At 41.3% G+C, this 17,012-nt stretch overlaps 3 protein-coding genes and 1 pseudogene across 3 annotated transcripts in view; 3 read left to right on the plus strand and 1 right to left on the minus strand.

The window, feature by feature from the left end:
- Positions 1-2,407, minus strand: part of slco4a1 (solute carrier organic anion transporter family, member 4A1) — a 32,746-nt gene extending 30,339 nt beyond the window's left edge. Inside the window, exon 1 of the mRNA XM_071473011.1 lies at positions 2,259-2,407. The gene's annotated coding sequence lies outside the window, so the exon portion shown is untranslated. The remainder of the gene's footprint in view (positions 1-2,258) is intronic.
- Positions 2,408-6,404: 3,997 nt separating this feature from the next.
- On the plus strand, positions 6,405-9,239 carry LOC139615222 (zinc-binding protein A33-like). The gene is made up of 2 exons (XM_071473017.1): positions 6,405-6,791; positions 7,148-9,239. Exons 1-2 carry the CDS (start codon positions 6,540-6,542, stop codon positions 8,324-8,326), a joined length of 1,431 nt encoding a protein of 476 aa, XP_071329118.1. The 5' UTR covers positions 6,405-6,539; the 3' UTR covers positions 8,327-9,239.
- Positions 9,240-9,457: 218 nt separating this feature from the next.
- LOC139615221 (zinc-binding protein A33-like) lies at positions 9,458-13,715 on the plus strand. The gene is made up of 2 exons (XM_071473015.1): positions 9,458-9,996; positions 11,743-13,715. The coding sequence occupies exons 1-2, from the start codon at positions 9,583-9,585 to the stop codon at positions 12,838-12,840; spliced, it is 1,512 nt and encodes a 503-aa protein (XP_071329116.1). The 5' UTR covers positions 9,458-9,582; the 3' UTR covers positions 12,841-13,715.
- A 1,535-nt stretch (positions 13,716-15,250) lies between these two features.
- Positions 15,251-16,366, plus strand: LOC139615225 (uncharacterized; annotated as a pseudogene).
- The last annotated feature ends 646 nt before the right edge of the window (positions 16,367-17,012 follow it).

The following is a 17,012-nucleotide window of genomic DNA, read 5'->3' on the forward strand; positions in this document are numbered from 1 at the left end:
GTGACCTGAACCCCTGACATTTCAAAAACATGATTATCCACTTTATCAGAGTTGAAAGGACTGATAACACTCTCATATCTGTGAGAGCAAAAAGACCTGGAGCAGGGGAAACAGTTAAAGCTCAATAATTAACATGTTGTATCTTGGTTTCATCTGTTCCTCCCACCTCTATGCTAAGCTAAGATAAAAGTCTCTGTGCTAGCTTTAGCTACAGAGCCCAAAACAGTTTTTGTACCAGGCTGTAAACATGTTTTAACATTTTAACATGGGAGTCTATGGAGACTGACTCACTGTTGGAGCCAGACTCTAGTGGTCGTTAGAGGAACTGCAGCTTTTAGATCTTTACTGTTGATGCTTCATGTTTCAGACCTGGAGGTTGATAACTGGTCATTGACTCAGTCAGGTGGAAACCTGATAAATAATGTGCATAGAACAAGAGAACAGCTCTCAGGATGGTACAGTGGTCTTCACATGCTTCGACCCCAGCACACATACTGTTAAATTTGATTACAATGCAGTGGAAACACATTCTAAATGTAAATTAACTGGAGACCGACACCATCATGACCCTGACATCACAGGGTCATGATGGTGTTGGTCTCCAGTTAATTTACATTTAGAATGATTATGAGTCTGACATGAACACTTTCACTTTTCTTGATAGTCACCTTGTGTTTTGCCAGTTGAACACCTTTAGTGTTAAGCAGTAGCATCAGCAGAGAAGATGCATGAAGAGAATGAACAGTGAAGCTGATATCAATGAGACCGTGAAGCTGGATTACATACAGTCCTCCCACCAGAACAACCAGTCCTCCCACCAGTCCTCCAACCAGTCCTTTAACAAGTCCTCCAACCAGTCCTCCAACCTGAACAACTATCAACCCTCTGATACGATCCACATTGGTTTCTCCTGAAATAGCGCCTCTACAGTGGCAGGTGCACCGGATCTTGGTTGTCATAGTTACAATAATAACGGTCATGGTTAGGTTTAGGAAAAGATGGTGATTTGGGTTAAAATAATGTTGTTATGGTTACAATAATAACGATAATAATTATTACGATATTAATGGATGATGGCTTTTTCATTGAAGGAGTAGGTGTAATTTTAAGAATTTCTAACTATGTTTTATTATTATTTTTATTATTATTATTATTATGAAAAACACATCATGTCTATAGAGGCTCTATATCAATTAACAACAGTTAACCATTAATGTGTGTGCACCTCCTCACAGCTGTACCACAGTATCTCTGAAGATAATTCAATCCAACAGATACACACTCCTGTTAAAGTAAATAATAATTTCAGGCTCTTCAGATCTGTAGGATGACTGAGCCAGTGTTTTTCTCTTAGTTCAAACATTTCTCATTTCTAACAGTTTGGGAATCCCCTGATGAGCCTGCTCTCATGTGTCTCCTGCATCACAGGGAACCACAGTGTCTGCTGACACTGCAGTGGGTGTCTGGTCACAGCAGCATATTCATAATGTGTTGATTGTATTTATGGGAAACAAACCGTGCAACGGTGTAGTCAACACGTAGAACACCACAAATATCTATGTTGGGTGGTGAAGGCTATGCAGAGGTTTATACAAGCTTTAGGGAGTCTGATGCAAGACTGCAAAGTGCGTCTTCATATCCAGTAATAATGACACTAAAACATTGAATATGATCACATCATTACACGTCGTTTTGCCTCTTGGCACGGCATGGTTCCCCTTCCCTTTTGGGCCCCTCCCCGTGTGGAAACATTATGTGGTCTGTCAATAATCGATTTGTTACATTAATCAAAGACAAATGGAATTTAAGCTATTATTTTGATCACGGGAGATTTTATTCAATGCGTGAAAATAACTGATGATGAAAAAATAATTTCAACATCCTTTAATAATCACGACATTAGCTACTGTTGCTTTGTTTTCAGGTGAGGGCTCCTGCGGACTCTCCTCTGTAACTACAGTGTTAGACACAGCGCAGTGTTAGGAGGCACAACATGCCCGTGGATTAGAGGAAGGTCCATGTAGGGATTAACACACCCAGAGGCTGCTGATGAAGGCTTTTGTTCATTTCAGCCTTCAGTGTGATGAGTACATCAGTAACGACGGTGATCAGACCTTCAGCACTGATCGGTGCAGACGCTGCAGATCATCATTTCAGCTGTGGTCATGTGGACACGGATGTTCACGCTGCTGATGCTGAGCAGCAGCCGCATCCTTCAACATCGCCACCGGTGTTACACATGAAATAAATAGACTCACCTTGAACTGTAGCTGCGTTTGAGTCCGGTTCTTCTCACAGTGTTCAGTCGGACGAGAGGCTGGAAATGTGTCAGCCTGCATCAATTGTACCGCTGTTGGTTAGCGCCCCTCTCTTATGGAGAGAGCAGGTTGTAATCGTGGTGTAAACCGCCTGTATGGAGGAAGATTAGTGCCACTAAAGAGGAATACGCTATGGCTTCAGACCTGGATTTAAAATTAATGAAAAAAAATATTTGCACAGTCTGTTTATTCTCATGGTTATATAGTCAGTCAGTCAGTCAGTCAGTCGGTTGTTTCATTATGTTCTGTAATTGTGGAACAAAACAATATGTTGACATAATAAAATAATTGTTACACCAGTGCTATAGACTGACTGAGGACTGATCCACCTTCACTTGTATTGCAGTAATATTTGACCAGGAGGATCTGTGCTGTGACTCTTCAATTTACCACAAATTTAGTATGTACACAGTTTTATGTGAAGCACTTTGAGCTGCATTGTGTGTATGGAAAGTGAAAGATATATATTCTTATTCTTATTTTTAACATGATGATTATTATTATTGTTGTTGTTGTTGTTATTATTACTAATGTTATTATAGTTGTTTGTCTGATTATTATTAAGCCATAAATGTAATTGTGTATTGACGTCCATTCATTGCAGCCTGTAATAAAAAATGAATTAATTATAAAACAATTTACTTAGTAACACTTACAGCAAGGAGCAGTTACTCCCTCTAAGGATGACACTGTCCATCACTGTGGTCTAGACTGAAATATCTCACCAAATACTGGACAGACTCCCATGAGGTTAAGTACAGTTATTCATGGTCCCCAGAGCATGACGCATACTGACTTTTATTCTAGTGCCAGTAGCAGGTTTGTTCTTGTCTGACCCAGATGTGTTACTACTGCAAATATTAATGGGATATTGTCAAAAATCTCTTAAAAAATGTTAAAGTAATTAAAAGGAGAGGTTATATTGTTAACAACATACAACATGTTGAGTCCTCGTTCGTCTCTTGCTGCTGCTTATGTTTGGCACTAATCACCTCCTATAGAAAACTCACTGAGTTCAGGGGGAACCCTGTTGACCAATGATATTCATTCCCTGTGGTGCTATCAGCTTTGGACCAATGGCTGTGCTGAGGCGTGAAGCTGAAGCAGCAGTTGACAGTTATGGCTGTGACTGATGAGCAACTCTGTGGTTTGGCCATGACCTCAGCAAAGTTCATCACATAGGATTCAAATGTGTGTCAGTGAGCGTGCATCCTGTAGCATTTCCTGTGACTATATTTACAGGGAAGGTAAAATGTAAAAAAACACAGTGGAAAACTGTTTATAGTCTCATAATCAGTGTTGAATGTAGAGTTTTGTGTTGCTCTTCATCAGCTCATCTCTCAGTGTGAGTGACAGTATGAGGATGTGTCAGTGCTGTGTGTGACTATGAGCATATTCAGGTATAAAAGCCATTTAACCTCATCAGTACCGTAACACATCCCAGGCCAGCAGAAGAGCTGCAGTGACATTGACTGCAGAGCTCAGGCAGTGGTTTTCAAATTGTGAGGTGGGTTCCTCTGGGTAGTGTTGAGTCACTGCAGGGGGGGGGCGTGGATGACCAGGGGACAAATATCTAGTGAAACTAAGATGAATGAATATGACTAATGTAGAAGGAAAAATTTAAAAAATAAAGTTTGCTGATGCCATCGTCCTGACCTTTACTTCATTAAATTCAATTTGGATCATTTTTTATGAGTTGCTTTTTAAAATGTTTTTATTTTTAATCTTTATTTTACCAGGCAAGACAATAAGACTAGACTCAGACCTAGGAAGTGTCAGAAAATACTTGTTTCTTCTATAATACTAAAAAAGCAGCATGAACCCCTGGCTCAAATTAACAGTCAGGAACTCATATGTACATTAACAGGTCTTTCTTCCTGTTACTGTTCCTCTTGTTCTTTCTGGACATTAAGAGATACCATCCTTGTTCAAATATATATATCCATCTTAATGACACAGTCTTATATTCCACTGTCCACACTGATCTGAACCTAATTAAAACACTCTCAGAAAGCACCTACAATATTGACATTAAACCACAGGTTACCGAGGATGCAGGGAAGCGTAAAAAAAAAAAACAAACGAAATGAAGCCAAGAAAAAAGGAGTTTAAACACAGAGCTCAGTGACTCAGAGCCTGAACTATGTAGTTATCTGTCCTGTGATGATGATGATGATGATGATGATAAATATTAGAGATGTTTGATCCAGATGTTTGATCAGATCTGATTTCATCAGATCTGATCAAACATCTTTGTTCTGTTTACAAACAGGAAGTGAAGAGAGGAAATAAAAAAATTTAAATTAAAAGTCCCAAACACACAATTGTACACAACATGTTTTGGTGTCATCATGGTAACAAGGTGACACATCACAAAGCGCTGTCCCCTTCCTCTTTACATCACATACCTCAGTCTCACACAGTCATTTCTCAGTCAAGTCTGTGAGGGTTCAGGACTCAGGTCAGAGGGACTGGGCCTAGCTTTTCTGTGTGTCCACTGTTGTTTTACTTCCTGTCTTTGTCTTGTTTTCCATCCTTCGTGATTGTCTGCCCTGCCCTGATGTTGAATGACCTGTGTTGAATGACCTGTGTTGAATTACCTTTGCTTCCCTTGTGTATTTAAGCCTCTTTTTTTGTAGATGTCCCTGTGTCTTGCTCTTGTTTCCCAGTCTTTAGGTTTCTCTGTTACATGTTCTCAGTTTCTGGACTTTCTCAGCCTGGTTTAATTTCTGCTTCAGTATAATTTTGTGTTAAATAAATCACTGAACTTTACCAGCCCAGTTTTGTCTGAAATTACAACCCCTGCCACATTACCTCATCATAGGGAGCTCCAACACATCATCTATTAAATCTGAACTGAACTGTGGAACTGTGTCTTCTAAATGATTTTAATTCATATGAATCATGTATGTGTTTTAATTTAGTCTAATGTTTTATCTTTACATTATCCTCAGTTTCTGTGGTTTGTGCAGCACACTGAGCTTCAACCTGGACTGACATGTGCTCTGCTTGTTTTGTGTTACTGTCCCTTCACTGCAGCTCAGCATGGAAACACAATCTGTGGAAACACAATCTGTAAAGCATTTTGAATGACGGATTAACTGATGAGCTTCATGTTGGTGAAGAGAACTGAACTGTTTTTTTTTCACAATATAGAGAAAAACAACAACCAGCTGCAGTTTCAACATGTCACAACTAGATTGAGACATTACACTGAGCCATGTCTCTGATGAATTCTCTAATGGTTCTATTAAATGATTAGAAACTGTATTTTACCTCTTTGTAGAAGTGAACTGTAAATCTGATGGGCTGCTCCTGTGGGATTCTGGGTATTTATCTTACCTTTAAGGCTCTGAGTGACCACTTCAGTGACAAACATGTGAGGTGTGGCTTTTCCAGGAAAGTGAAAGTTAAAAATGATGCCAAGTCCGTCAGACTGTGCTCAGAGGAAAACATCATCATGGCATCTGAGTTTTACTCCAGAGATCTGATTGGTCTACAGTTTTGTGAAGAATATATTACACTTTTCAAAGTTTATCTGAATCTGAGGCTTCAGCAGTCTGACAAACAAATCAAATGGAAATCATCCAAAGTTTCAATCTTGTCAAATTCCCTCTTTGTGTTATTGTCCCTCTGCCGCAGCTCAGAATGGAAACTTTATTTTATGATAAAAACTCTGACTTCAGATAAAGAATATTTTCAATTGTCTGAGTCCTCCTCACAGATCTGATGGTCTCTATAACCAGGAGAATGATCTGACTGGTGTTTTCAGACCTGTCCTTTAAGTGTCTTGATGTTGGAAAAGCAGAAGTCTAAACTGGATTGTTACCTCATGATTACACTTTGTTAGTGTACAACTTTTATCACCTACAGAATTATCAGTCTCAGGCTTTTAATAAGGGGGGGGGGGGGGGGGGGGTCCTCCAACCTGCAGTTCCAACTGTTCACCACTAGAGTGTGACATTACACCTCTGTGTTGGTCTCGTAATAAACAACAACATTCAAGAAAAAACATGTTTTTTTTCCCCAGGTTTCTCTGCTGGGGGTGTCACTGTGAGATTTCAGACTATCTTTCTGGAAAAACCTGGATGAGACCTGGGCTCAAAGTGACTCATCACTAAAACAGTGACATAACTAAAACAGGGTGTGGCTGTTCTGAGAAACAGGAAGTGATTGTTTGATGTGCTTAGACAGTTGGTTTGACAGAGCAGGGAAGGAGCCATGGCATCTGCTTCTTACACAGATGATCTGACTTGTTCTATTTGTCTGAAGATCTTCAGTGATCCTGTGATCCTCCTGTGTGGCCACTCGTTCTGCAGAGACTGTATCACACTCTCACTGAGCTCCCTGCCCCAGTGTCCACAGTGTCGGGCAGCAACATTGGGGAAACCTCTCCTGACCAGTCACATTTTGAAAAGTCTGGCTGAGAAAGAAGCTGAGAAGCTGAGGAGAAAGACTAGAAATGATGAAGGAGTAAGTCTGAAATTTTTCATCACTTGTAAACATTTATGTGTAGTGATGCTGAAATAGTAGATAAATTATCTAGCCTTTGTAGTGTCTGTTTTATATATATATATGTATATATATATATATATATATATATATATATATATATATATATATATATATATATATATATATTAGTGGCACTCTGGCATGTGAGGACCTGATGCTTTTCTTCTTCATATATTTAATGAAATATCCCTTAAGACTGCTGGTCGGTCAAAACTAAGATGACGTCACTTTGGGTTGTGTGAAAAAACAAAAGATTACTGTTTCAGTCATTTCTCCCTCTGTTGTATTGTAACATTATATTTTTGATTTCAAAGGTTGATGACTGGTTGTGTCCTGAGCATGAAGAGAAGCTGAAACTGTTCTGCGTCACAGATCAGCAGTTAGCTTGTATCATATGCAGAGACGGGGAGAGGCACGAAGGACACAAATTCAAACCAATCAGAGAAGCAGCTGCGTCTGTGAGGAGGGAGCTGGAGATGTTTGTGGAGCAGGTTTCTGATGATATCTGTGCTATAGAGAGCCTGGCCAACACTCAGAGGGAGGAGATAACAGAAACCAAAGAGACGTCTCAGCAGCTGATGACACAGATCTACAGACAGTTTGAAGAGATGCACCAGTTTCTGAGAAAGAGAGAAGACGAGATCAAGAAAGACCTGAAACACAAAGAGGAAGAGGCCGTAGAGAAGATGAGCGAGATGCTGAACGCTATGGAAACGGCTTTGTCTGAGAACAGAGAGCTGGAGGGAAAGGTGACATCAGTCCTGAAGATCACAGATGCTGAGAGATTCTTAAAGAGCTGGACTGAGGAAAACAGCACGATGAGTGAAAAACACTCCCTGAGGCCCAGAGGGAGGAACCTCCAGGTGGTGAATACTTCTCTGTCTTTGGGGCCTCATGAAAGTCACCTGCAGTTCTTCATGTGGAAGGAGATGCTTCAGGTGATCCAGCCCCGAGCTGCAGAGCTGTCACTGCAGACAGACAGCAGAAACATAACAGTGTCTGAAGATGGGAAGAATTTGATGTATAGTCCCAACATTGTCCAGTCTCAGCAGTACAACTCCATGTTTGCACCTTCAGCCTGTCACTTCTGCGGCAGCAGCAGGTTCAAACCAAGTTACAGTGAGGACACCTCGGTACGGTTTGCCTCTGTGTTTAGCTCCAACCAGTTCACCTCTGGGCAGCATTACTGGGAAATAGAGGTTGGAAAAAGGGATTACTGGAAAGTAGGGGTGCAAAATAATTACCTGAGCTATAACGAGCCAAAATATGTGACATCTGGTCAAAACACAGAAGTATCATTCACAGGCACACCTCGAAAGATTGGGATCTATCTGGACTGCCTCTCACAAGAGCTGTCGTTCTATGATGCAGAGAACATGACACATATTCACACTCTGACAGACTGCTCTATGTCTCTGCCAGTCACTGCATATTTCGAATACAAATTTAGTAAGGGAGCCGATCATAACCCCCTGAGAGTGTGCTGGTTCTGAGGTCTGGGATAACGGGGCTGTGGCAAAACATCCAGGATGCTGCCTCAGTTCGTAGCTCCTTTGTACTCTTACTGTTCCTCAGTAAACCTCCATCACACCACTCAGTAACTATCGGCCTGTTACCCTGACATTTGTGGTGATGATTCCATTAAAAGACATCACGCACCCCCTGCTGAACCCCCCACAGTTCACCTGCCAGGTCAGTGGATGATGCAGTTGATGTGGGACTGCACTACAGCTGCAACAGTTCGACTCCCCAGGGACATAGGTACGGATCCTGTCTGTGGATTTCAGCTCAGTGTTCAACAACATCCAAACTCATCAAGCTCACTGTCCCCGCCTCCACCTGTCGCTGGATCACACGCCCTATTACGCACCTGAAACTGTCCGGGGACATTTCTGCATATAGACTGGAGGTGGAGCAGCTGGTCCTCACTGCAGCCATAGTTTACCCCTGTACAGTACATGATGTTTATGTTAGCATGTTAGCATACTCCTCTGCATAAACAGAAGCCGTTGTTTGGTGTTAACATGTCTTGTACAGTAGAGTCATGTCCTGTTGACCTGTGTTATATCTTTAAATAATAATCATAATAATAATCATGAACAGCAGTGATGTTTAACCTATAGATAATAAGGTACACAGGAAGTGTCCCTTCACCTTTGTGCTTCACTCTGTAGTGTGACGCTGAGTTACCTTCACTCTGACTTCAGATGTGGTTGATCCAGGAGGGTTTTGTGCTTCATTTTTTTTTGCACTAAGAAGAAGGCAAAGGCAAAATAAATGAATAAACACAAGTCTACAGAGGTTGTTTCTGTAAAGCAGCACAATCCATTTAATAAAGTGTCTTTGTGCTGTAATGAGATCTAATGCTGAATAAATAAATAAAATCTACTTGATTAGTATCAGTGATGAATTGTGTAACACTGTCTGTTGGTGTTTCAGGTCACTGTGTTATGATTGACTCAGTGTTTGTTGCTGACACATTAGTCAGTGCTGTGGCACCAGATCTGATGCTGAGGTGAAGTGTTCTGGTTGAAGTTAGATTAACTGATGAGCTTTATGTTGGTGATGAGAACTGAACAGTTGTTTTGTCAACATAGAGAAAAAATTCCAACAACCAGCTGCAGTTTCAACATGTCACCACTAGAGTGAGACATTACACTGATCCATGTCTCTGATGAGTTCTCTAATGGTTCTATTAAATGATTAGAAATTGTATTTTCCCTCTTTGTAGAGGTGAACTGTAAATCTGATGGGCTGCTCCTGTGGAATTCTGGGTATTTATCTTACCTTTAAGGCTCTGAGTGACCACCTCAGTGACAAACACGTGAGGTGTGGCTTTTCCAGGAAAGTGAAAGTTAAAAATGATGCCAAATCAGTCAGACTGAGCTCAGAGGAAAACATCATCATGGCGTCTGAGTTTTACTCCAGAGATTTGACTTGTTTGCTCTGTCTAATGATCTTCACTGATCCTGTGACTCTTCTCTGCGGACACTCTTTCTGCAGACAGTGTATTACAGATGTTTTGAAGACACACCACCAGTGTCCACAGTGTCAGACAGCTGTTGCAGCAGAAGGGACATGTGTACTGACCAGCTACATCCTGAGAAGCGTCACTGAGAAAACCAAAGAGGCAGAGACGATGAAGAAACAGCATGAACACGAGGTAAGTTGTTTGTATTCATGAGGGAATGTAATCATGTTATCAAACCGATGACAGATGCAGATGTTAATAATTCTTGACATTTTTAGAATCATTTTAATATTTGTTTTCTGTCTGCAGTCAGTTTGTTCTAGTGTTAATTTTGTCAGATACTTTTACATTTAGTCTTCGTTCTCAGATAAAAAGTCCATGTCACTTTTAACCATATTATTCAGAGTCAGACCTTTTGTCTTTAGTGTAAATCTGGAAATTTTATTCTCAGACAAAAAAACACATTTCAGCCTGGTTTTAGTTGACAAAAACAGTTTAGTCTTTTATTAGTAGATTAGTTAACAAAAACAATGTGAACATTTCAGTTTAGTTTTAGTCTTGAACATGAACAAGATCAGCAAACCCTAAGAACCTGGTTCAGAGGAAAACCTGTGCTATCAAAAAGAACCACAGCCATAAATAAATAAATCCACTGTGTCAGAGAGGTGTTGACTTGACTCTGTAGTATTGTACTAGACTGTGTTAAACAGACTGGACCTCATCTCCTGTTCACTGACTTCAGTCAAGTTTAACATGTCACTAATGTAACTGCAACTGTTCAACACTGATGGGTCCTGACTATCAAATGAGTCAGACAATCACATGGTGCAGACTTAAGCATGAGCACCAAGTTTAACACTCAGAGCTAAAGAAAACTTGTCTGAAGCCCAGGTTAGTTAGGTTAGCTAACCTCGCTACATTAGCTAACCTAACTAACCTAGCTAACAGGGGCTACTGACTCTTCAGTGAGGCTAATCCTCCATCTGTGTAGCGTCGTCCCATTACCGTGAGATGCTGATACACATTGCCTTCAGTAATAATAACATTAATGTGAATTTAAAGAAGTGTAACATCATCTAACAGCACAACCTCAGGTGAGCTCAGTTTCTGTGTGGTGTACCTGAAGGGGTCTCTGCCCAGAGACTCTGAAGCCAGAGGGCCACAGGCCTCAGTCTTTATGTTTCCGTATGTCTGAACACAGTCTGAGTGTCAACCTTCTCTGTTGCCATTATCTTCTTTTCTTGTAACTATGTGTTGTCCAAGCTCCTACAGCCATTTCAACTGCTAACATGAGCCTGGTCCAAACTGATACTGCTGGAGAAGACAACTCTGGACGAGGAGGACATTGTTAGAAAAAACTTTATATGTAGTTTTTTCTCTTTTTTTCTTCAACAAAAATAGAGAGATTTTGTTAAAGAAGCTATTTATAGGTTTTGCTATTGCTGCATAGCTAACGTTAGCATTAGCAGCTGTCTAAAGAAATGTTGTGAGTTCAGCACCAAACTTCATTCTTTACTCACTAACATCTGTCTCGGGAGGTGGAAACAAACACCAATGTTACTTCTTGTCTCTATCACACCTGTTCTTCTACTGAAGTTAGCATGCTAACAACTAGCCCCAACTCGTATCTTCCACACACCTCTTTGACCATTTTTGGATTAGCTGGGAGTTAGGGGCGGAGTCAGATACTGCCAAGATGGCAACAGCGAAGGAGGTCACTCTGAGCTTCAGAAACCTGCAGGTGACATCGCAGAGGCTTCATCAGTCTGTATTTACAGTCTGTGGTTTTATCTCATGAATTATTTAATTTATTGTCCAGTTCTCAGGTTTTAGTGTTTGACGTTGCAGAGTGTGGTCACTGCTGGCAGAGAGAAGCAGAGAGAAGCAAGTAAAACACATCACATCATCTCAGCTGTTGTATTAATTATTTTTTTACAGGTGGCTGAGTTGCGTCCTGAGCATGAAGAGAAGCTGAAACTGTTCTGCGTCACAGATCAGCAGTTAGCTTGTATCATATGCAGAGACGGGGAGAGGCACAAAGGACACAAATTCAAACCAATCAGAGAAGTAGCTGCGTCTGTGAGGAGGGAGCTGGAGATGTTTGTGAAGCAGGTTTCTGATGATATCTGTGCTATAGAGAGCCTGGCCAACACTCAGAGGGAGGAGATAACAGAAACCAAAGAGACGTCTCAGCAGCTGATGACACAGATCTACAGACAGTTTGAAGAGATGCACCAGTTTCTGAGAAAGAGAGAAGACGAGATCAAGAAAGACCTGAAACACAAAGAGGAAGAGGCCGTAGAGAAGATGAGCGAGACGCTGAACGCTATGGAAATGGCTTTGTCTGAGAACAGAGAGCTGGAGGGAAAGGTGACATCAGTCCTGAAGATCACAGATGCTGAGAGATTCTTAAAGAGCTGGACTGAGGAAAACAGCACGATGAGTGAAAAACACTCCCTGAGGCCCAGAGGGAGGAACCTCCAGGTGGTGAATACTTCTCTGTCTTTGGGGCCTCATGAAAGTCACCTGCAGTTCTTCATGTGGAAGGAGATGCTTCAGGTGATCCAGCCCCGAGCTGCAGAGCTGTCACTGCAGACAGACAGCAGAAACATAACAGTGTCTGAAGATGGACTAAGTTTGCTTTGTTTTGCTGAAACAAGCCAACTTCAGTCAAATCCATTCTCTGCTTTTTCCAAAGGATTTGGCCAACGCGTGCCCCTGCTTGGAACAGGACTGCTCACACATCTTGAGGAGAGCAAGTACGTTCCTCTCTCAAACTATGCATCCAGTGTCAATCAGTTCTCCTCAGGGCAGCATTGTGCAGGTACTGAGACATGTGGACTGAAGGACCAACAAGACCTCAGGCCAACGATTCGTAAAAGACAAAGATTGAATTTAGTCAAAACTTTATTCTGCAGCTTCTGTATTTTCCAGCTGATTTCACCTTCCTCATTATTTCCTAAAATGAGTTGTTGTTTACCTTTTTATTTACTAAAGTATTTCCAAGAGAGGTCAACACAGTTTGGCACCAACTAAAGAGGCAACAGATAAAGTGTTATTTTCTACAGGTGTGAAGAGTCTGATGGAAATCCATAAACTGACATCAGTATCCAGCAGACCAACAGAAACTCTTCATGACTGATCACAGATCTGCTTGGTGATTGGTGAATATTCATTTATCTGACACTTATGCTGCATGTGGGTTGAAAAGCACACTGACCTGTAGTTTTTACCTGAGTGGCACTATTTAATCAAAAATGTATCATTTTATTCTTCTTCTCTCAGGTGGACATAGATGACAGCTCCTCATAATTTATTTCAATTTCACTCACATGTCTATAAGGATGAAATGAAGTGATGACATTTTATATACAAAAGGTCAAAGGTCAACTTCACTGTGACATCATCAAAAACACCTCTGTCCTTTCACTGCTGTAACTCAGGTAGAGGAGACTGTGACCATGTTGATTGGTGGAGGAAACAACCAGAGGAGGTGACTCTGTTTTTTTTTTTCTTAAAAACTCAAATAAAAGGAGCAGGTTAATAAAAATTTCCCTGTTGCACCAAATGTAGGTCGTATCAACACGTTGAGAGGAATTCATGACTTTTTTTCAGTGTTCATAAACAACAAGAAATGTCAGACCCTCGTCCTGATATCTGTCGTTTGTTCATGAATGAAACTGAGCACAGGTTATGGTTGCTATGGCGTTTGCATTTGACCAATCAGCAGCAGCTTTTATCCAGCACCTCATGTCTTATCTTTATGAATGCCTTCCACATCTTTCAGATGTAACAGGAAGTTCATGGTGTTTCACTGGACCTCTGCTGTGTGAGGCTGGTACATCAGTCAGTCTCTGACTTTATTTCAGTGTGTAAAAATATTCTGAGTAAAAGTTTTCTGGCTCAATCATTGTCTCAAAGTCTGTTGCACAGTATTTTAAAACAAGAGAAACAACATAGTCATCCCATATGTGTCTGGGATATCAGAAAAATTCAGGAGGATCTTCAACAAACACCGTATCCAATGCAATGAGGAATGCAAAGACCTCTACATTGGAGAAACAAAACAACCACTGCATAAACACATGGCCCAACACAGGAGAGCTAACTCCTCAGGCTTGGACTCTGCTGTCCACTTACATCTTAAGGAGAAAGCCCACTCCTTTGAGGACAGCAATGTTTACATCCTGGACAGAGAGGACAGGTGGTTTGAAAGAGGAGTGAAAGAAGCCATCTATGTGAAAGTAGAGAAACCAACAATTTAACCTCTAAGAAAAACAATTGTTCACAAGTGGCATGTGACTCCAACGACTGTCGTTATAACACAATAGGGCTCTAATGAAGTGGAAACCAACTCTCCACCAAGACAGTCACTCTAACGACTGTCGTTGGCACATGGAGCACAAAGGGAACCAGTGACATCATCAGCCTTGTGAAAACCCCTCCCAGAGTTTAAAAATACCCGGGTCTCCACACCAGATAGTTGGACCAGTCCCAGCCTGGTCAGGTGCGAGAAAGAACTGATGAAGCCTCTTGGATGAGAGGTGAAACGTCTTCCTAGACAAATAACCAAGTCCAGTTGCTTTCGATTTAAAACTCCCTTGAGATCTATGACTTAGCAAATATATAAACTAACAATATGTTGATAGAAACGTAATCAACTTTGAGTTTTGTACAAAATGTATTTGCTGTTGAGTTTTAGTTGCATTTACATACAAAAAAATTTTAAGATTAAATAATAAAATTTAAATGTTAAAAATGCTAACAGCTACTTAATAAACTCTTTAGCTTGTTAGCATAGCTCAGTTGCTTGCTCAGGTTAAATAGATGTAACATCTCCTGTCTCATAACCTCTGGAAACCACTGCTCCTCTGTGGAGCAGCCTCTTTTCCCACAGAGCAGTTAAATAAAACCGAACCGCTAAGACTGCGACGTGCTGCGGTAAGCGTATTGTATTGTTGTTTCTTAAGCAGCGATGATGTGATGATGATGAAGAAAACTCCGCTGACACCGTCTTACTTGTATATAAAGAGGTTTATTACAAAGAAGTCCAGCATCAAATCAAGCACCATGGATTGCCTGAGAGAGGAGTCGAAGCCAATGTGAATCTCCTCTGAACAACTGCTCTAACTCCCCGTCTATATAGGCTGATTGTTTTTGTGAACCTAAGGTAAAACATATGGTTTCTGTAAATACAGAAAAAGGGCTTGCTTACATAAAATGAGGGAGTCACCCATCTCCCAGTGGCACCTAGACCTTTTGACCTAAGACCTTTTAGCTAAGGTCCTTAAATCTTTTCACCCTAGTACCTTCTGACTAAGGCCATTAAATCTTATTGACCAGGGGACTACTAGCTAAACATACCAAATCCATAAATTCACACAACATAACATACAGAACTTCAGATACTACAGTATCACTTCCGGTTGTTGGTGGTGTTGTTGTTTGTTGCTGCTCTTCCTGAATTCAGCTGATCCTAGTTGTATTTTTGTATATAACCGCTAATTATCTGTTGTACTGTCGAACTTCTGTTCGATCACTCTTAGCTCTTTCCTTCTCTTCGTGAGATTCTCATTAAAACACAGCTGTTTACACGCTTGCTCTGTTAGCTACTTTAGCTTAGCAGTTAGTGATGGCTTCTGTCTCTCCCTCTCCCTCTCCTGCTCTCTCTTGCTCAGCCTGCTTCATGTTTAGTTACTCCTCTGCCTCCTTCAGCGATAATGGTACATGTAATAAATGTAGTTTGTTCGCAGTTATGGAGGCGAGGCTCAATGATTTGGAATCTCGGCTCCGCACCATGGAAACCACATCTTTAGCCTCTCCAGTTAGCCAGCCCCCAGTAGCTGGTGCGGACCGACCCAGTGTAACATCTTCTGTAGCTCCTTCTCTCCCCCCAGCAGCTCCCGAGCAGCCGGGAGGTCAGGGCGGCTGGGTGACTGTTCGGAACAAGAAGAGGCTTCGTCCTAAACAAAAGCTCACGGCTCACCACCGACCTGTTCACGTTTCCAACAGGTTCTCCCCACTCAGCGACACCCCCGCTGGGAAACAAACTTTGGTCATTGGTGACTCTATTCTGAGAAACGTGAAGTCAGCGACACCAGCAGCCATAGTCAAATGCGTTCCTGGGGCCAGAGTGGGCGACATTGAATCAAATCTGAAGCTGCTGGCGAAGGATACCGCTGGTTATCGAGGTGGTGTTCCGCTAACGATGTGGGCTTTGTTGATAACTGGCAGACTGTCTGGGGAAGACCTGGTCTGATAAGATGAGATGGCGTACATCCCACGCTGGATGGAGCTGCTCTCTTATCTAGAAACTTCACTGAGTTTATTAGAAAGCCAAAGCCATGACAAACCAGAGTTGAGACCAGGAGGCAGAGTCACAGTCTTACACTCTTCTCTGCGCCTCTTAGAGCAGTCGCCTGCCATTCACCCCCTAAAAACTGTGTCTGTCCCCCGACCACCTAAATTTAAATGTAATAAATCAAAAGTAAACAGAGGAGGAGTTAGACATGAAAACCTAATAAAAATTAACACAACAGAACCAAATAACAGGAAAATTAAATGTGGCTTATTGAATATCAGATCACTCTCATCTAAATCTCTACTCGTCAACGATCTGATAACTGATCATCATGTAGATCTGCTCTGTCTGACTGAAACCTGGCTGCAGCAGGATGAATATGTTAGTTTAAATGAATCAACACCCCCCACTCATGTTAACGTTCATATCCCTCGAAGCACAGGCCGAGGAGGAGGGGTGGCAGCCATCTATCACTCCAATTTATTAATAAACCCTAAGCCTAAGGTTAATCATAATTCATTTGAAAGCCTTATTCTTAGTCTGTCTCACCCAAACTGGAAAACACAAAAACCAGTCCTACTAGTTACTGTATATCGTCCACCTGCCCCTGACTCTGAGTTCTTATCTGAGTTCTCAGACTTTTTATCTGAGTTAGTTCTCAGCACAGATAAAGTTATCATGGTGGGTGACTTTAACATTCATGTAGATGTTGAAAGTGACAGCCTGAATATTGCATTTAATTCATTATTAGACTCAATTGGCTTCTCTCAGCATGTTAATGAACCCACTCACTCTTTTAACCATACCCTTGATCTGGTTCTGACTTATGGGATTGACATTGAATATCTAACAGCATTTCCCAGAAACCCTCTCTTATCCGACCACTTTCTGTTAACATTTGAGTTTT

Source organism: Trachinotus anak, unplaced genomic scaffold (assembly GCF_046630095.1).
Source record: "Trachinotus anak isolate AG129_WGS33_773 ecotype Australia unplaced genomic scaffold, CSIRO_AGI_Tana_v1 ptg000043l, whole genome shotgun sequence".
Taxonomy (NCBI): Eukaryota; Metazoa; Chordata; class Actinopteri; order Carangiformes; family Carangidae; genus Trachinotus; species Trachinotus anak.